Source organism: Pseudomyrmex gracilis, unplaced genomic scaffold (genome assembly GCF_002006095.1).
Source record: "Pseudomyrmex gracilis isolate BER0280 unplaced genomic scaffold, ASM200609v1 scaffold_1262, whole genome shotgun sequence".
In the NCBI taxonomy this organism is placed as follows: domain Eukaryota; kingdom Metazoa; phylum Arthropoda; class Insecta; order Hymenoptera; family Formicidae; genus Pseudomyrmex; species Pseudomyrmex gracilis.
In genome coordinates, this window is record NW_018021846.1 from 19,243 (window position 1) to 23,983 (window position 4,741).

At 37.7% G+C, this 4,741-nt stretch overlaps 2 protein-coding genes across 2 annotated transcripts in view; one reads left to right on the forward strand and one right to left on the reverse strand.

Annotated features, from left to right (window-relative positions):
• Positions 1-689, forward strand: part of LOC109862011 (death-associated inhibitor of apoptosis 1-like) — a 1,482-nt gene extending 793 nt beyond the window's left edge. Inside the window, exons 2-3 of the mRNA XM_020441894.1 lie at positions 212-531; positions 684-689. Of these exons, the coding sequence (XP_020297483.1) occupies positions 212-531; positions 684-689 (326 nt within the window). The remainder of the gene's footprint in view (positions 1-211; positions 532-683) is intronic.
• Positions 690-2,343: 1,654 nt separating this feature from the next.
• On the reverse strand, positions 2,344-2,934 carry LOC109862010. Its single transcript, XM_020441893.1, has one exon. It carries the CDS (start codon positions 2,932-2,934, stop codon positions 2,344-2,346), a length of 591 nt encoding a protein of 196 aa, XP_020297482.1.
• Positions 2,935-4,741: the final 1,807 nt, after the last annotated feature.

Genomic DNA, 4,741 nt, shown 5'->3' on the forward strand with positions numbered 1-4,741 from the left:
ATAAATCTGTGTCCAATAATTTTGTGTCCAATAATTTGGTGTCGAATCGATCGGTGTCGAATCGTACTGTGGTCAAACGGAACACGCCCTTTTATGTCCGTTTCCGATTTGGATGATGTTACCGAGGACATTGGAATGTTAAACAAAATATTGTCGAAACCGAAATATCCACAATTTGGCACTTATGAAGCAAGAATCAATACATTTGAAGCATGGCCAAAATCATCAAAACAAACAAAACAAGATCTTGCAAATACTGGATTTTATTACACGGGGAGAGATAATCAGACGTTGTGTTACTATTGCGGAGGAGGATTGAGAGATTGGAATCTGGAAGATGTTCCTTGGGAGCAACATGCAAAGTGGTTTGAATACTGTCCGTTTCTGATTGTTTGCAAAGGACGCGATTACATAAACACAGTCATTAACGGAACATATTATACACGGAACAATTCAATTAATTCACCTAAAGAAATACAAGAAGCAGACGAGAAAGCGGACGAAGATACTAGCATATTGCAGCAGAATGTGGTACTTTTTATTGTTATAGTAGTTTTATATGTTGTTATATTTGTATTATATAATGCTTATTTTTATAACGTGTATATTAGTGTATAATACATGAATTCTTTATTATTACAACTTGTTGTCTAATCCAACTCTGATTTTCTTTTAATACACAGAACTAGATTAAGTACTAAAATATGTATACTCCGTCATTGTTATTTCTTGCCAACAACCTTTGCAACTTACAATTAGTCATATTCGTCTTGATTTGCACTGCGTTTTACACATATGATATGAAATTGCAATTCTGCAACTGTCTCGTCTTACTCGCTTCGCTTCGCACCGCGTTACGAAACATAATATAATCACACATATATGTGTAAGAATATGTCAAACGAAACATACTCAATCCACGTTTAATCCCGATTGTACCATGTTCAATAATACTTGAACCGTGTGTAATCACACTTAAACCGCAAAACAAACCACGTTCAACCTTGGTCGTATTATAATTAAACCATTTTCAACTATAATCGAACTACGTTTAACCAACATCGAACCACGTTCAACCATAATCAAACTACGTTCAACCATAATTAAACCATAAACAAACCACGTTCAACCATAATTGAACCACGTTCAACTATAATCAAACCATAAACAAACCGCGTTCAGTTATGAAACCGTGTTAAGCCGCGTTAATTAATATAAACAAATGCTATGGAGGAGAAGGGTAGTAAATGTACAAAGTTGTTTTGTATAACAGTTTATTGTCGTTTAGACCACCAATTAAATATTGTAAATACATTTGGTAATGCACAATGTTTCACATGTTTTTCACATCGTAGACAATTCAATATATTCAGTTTATTTAAAGAAGCAATATCGTCGTAATTGGCATCCAATGTTTTAATAATTAATCCATGTCGTACGTCACTATCAAGAATATCAGCTANCCAGTTACATTTTTCGGGACCTTTACCATAGACGAGTGAAGATGCGTCGTCATCATTTTCTGCGGTGCCGCAAATAACTGTTGTAATCAAATTCTTTGCTCTGCGGTATGCAACACTTCCATCCTTCCAACGCAGACCATGATGATACATCATCAGCCAAGAAGCTGCTGATCTGTCTGATCTTGCGAGTAGACTCCACGGAAAGGGACTTCCAAAAATGTAATGCGAGAGAACAGTGCCCTTTCGCAATACCGCTACTTCCTTGACAATAAATCTTTTTCCGACTACAAATCCTTGCAGGTCTACAAACGTCGGCACAACCATGTTGACGTAATCGTGTGACCAACAAAAGACAATTGCTATCTATCATAAAGTACTTTTGCTTTTAAACGATTTTCAGATTATAGAGGGGAGAAGCGCTGATGTTGCAGTTTATGTAATTTTGCGCACTACGTTGGTTAATGGATTGTATTCAATAACACGATCGTGCAAAATGAGACAATAGGCTGTAGTATTTGCTGGTATATTTTCTTTGCAATCGAATTCAATTCGTACATCGACGGTTGCACTTTTGACCGCCTCGTTTTGACGCGAACAATCAATGACCACTAAAGGACCACATTACAGAAAGTTGGAAATCGTGAGAAACGGTACGACAACACCACATCCGTAATACGCTTTACGGAAATGTGTGTACATATGGTACAAAACGGCATATTTATTTCTATCGAAATCTAAATGCAAGTCGTCATAAGAATAGAATTCAGAATTGAGATAAAGTTTTACGTTGGTCAACTGACAGTGATCGAATCGCGTGACATCTGCTGACGTATCGTTTCTTCGAGCAGTCTGTAGCGCAAATATGACGTATCTCGGTTTCTCAAGTTGTGTCGCCGTTTTTACGCCCACGAGTGTTTAGTCGTGCTTTGTAATAAATTTGTAATGGAAACTCATAGAGATCCCACGAGCGGAAACTCATGGTCAAATACCGTCCGCTTTCCAGAGTTCGTAGCAGCGAGAGCTTCGTGACATCGTTCAATACTACATATGGCATTCGCCATTGTATTTTAAATAATTCAATTTTTCCATTTAATGCTTCACCATCTACCTCAGAAACTGCTGTTATGCAGTTTTTGTCGTTGCGCGATTGTATTAAAATTAGTTCATGACGTGCATTGATAATGGTACGCTTGTAGTTCTCGCAAAATCCCAATAACATGCTGAGAGGTACGCAGAAACTAAAGTAACTATCTACGTCTGTATGTTGTGTAATATCCCATCCAGCATTNTTCATGGCCATGCTTTTATCATGTGTTAGCGATACATAGTTTTTGATTGTGCTGGTTATTCCAACGTTTCTATTACAATCAATCTCCATACCATTGAGTTCATAGCGAATCTCATCGAACATAAAAACTACACAATTATTACCCAGAAAAACTTTTTCTTTGTCTTTCGTCGTTAACGTCATTTTTCCTTCAACGTAAAGAAAACTTTGACACGGTAAAAGTAAAGTCCTGCTGTTGTATAGGTATGCGTATCTCATCACTGTGTTCAAATGTTGTGTTCACGTACGGATTGTACGTGTGAGTTTCAATCTTAACGATGCGATCGTCAAAGATCGGCTCACCTCCAACGTTTAAAACGTTGCACATATTTTCAAAATTCTCGTGCAATAAATTCCAACGATTGTAAAAATTTAACGTTTGTTGAACTTAACTTCTTCTGATTACTGTACGTCGTAGTAGTAGCAGATGTTTGTAATGAAAACCTTGTATCTCGCGTTACTTGATCCGCCTCGTTTAGCACGAGCATGCCGCGTATTACAGCCGTCGTCGTCGCACGTGTAACCTGGCGGTTATTTCTTCTCCTCGAAAATCAAGCAATTGTCCGTTCTGATCCACAATGCGTATCGTCAGATCTGTAATGCTCTGTACGATGATCGGAAGATAAATGATCTGTGCCGGTGTTTACGAGATCTTATATCCTGGTGGTACGTTCGGTGAGAACTCATGTATCGTATGCACACACCGGTTGTTGCTGTACGCATCCGCAGTCACGTTGCACTCTATGCAAATAATGTTTACGTTGATAATATTATAATCGGCACGTCTGATACGTACCATTGTAGCGGCTCTAAAATACGAGTTGATGAAAAACCTAAAAACAATCCAATGTTGTCGGGTTTGGTAAAATTTATTTGATAAGCGCAGTTTATTTCACTTTTCATTGTATTAGTGTTTGCGCGTAATATTAATGGAGGGATATTCTCATCCTTATCTTTGCTTCTTACATTACGTTGCATCATTGCATGTTGCAGATAATTGTTAATATCCCGCAATTTGTACGATCCGTCAGGAATTATAATCTGCTTGTCATCTGTATTGTAATAAAACTTATTGTTCGACGAATTCACATTCGGTATCGATGATACGTTTCAAAATCTGTTAGTCCAAGCTCGTAATCACCGTCACTTAAATCAATGGCGGGGAAGTAGCTGACTGCAAGAGTGCTACTTTTGCCGGTAAGTGTGAACGTCAGTGACATGTTGTCGAATGTGTAATGAAGTCAGATAGCGTACTATTTAAATGAATATTGCTTATCCACCGCTTGAAGAAACCGCAAACATAGTTTGCCACAATTGCTTTGATTGTAACGTTAATAAGACGTACGGTTATATTCTATTTTGTCCACAGCATGTTCTAGATAACGTATCACCTCTTTTGGTAGTCGAAGATTGCCGAAACTGTCAAAATATATGACATGTTTTCATTCGTCAAAAATATTGCGCTCTGAAAACCGGTAAACTAGAAGAGAAAATTGCTTTAGAGAGACAGTTCAAACCTATTATTAAACCCTTAAAACATATTGCTGAAAATACTGAAACTAATTCACCAAATACATCGTTTCTCAAAGACGAGACCCAAATGAAGCGGAAACGAATGCAGACGTCATCGAACGAAACATTGTCCCTTAATCTGCACAATTCAAAACGCGCACGATATAACACTGCAATGGTGACTTCTACTCCAATGAAAGAACAAAACGACAATTGACATGGGATACTCCATCGGTTGATACTATCGTTGCCACTGATACTACTGCCAACATATCGTTTGAGTCGACTATTCAACGTCAAATACAAACGTTGGAGGGTCTAGAAACGTTTAAAAGTCACTTTGGACCGTTGGCGCAACAATATATGAAAGCTATTCTGAGTGGTAAGAAAGAGAACGACATAGACTACGTATATGGTGTGTATTTCGACAACGATGGAA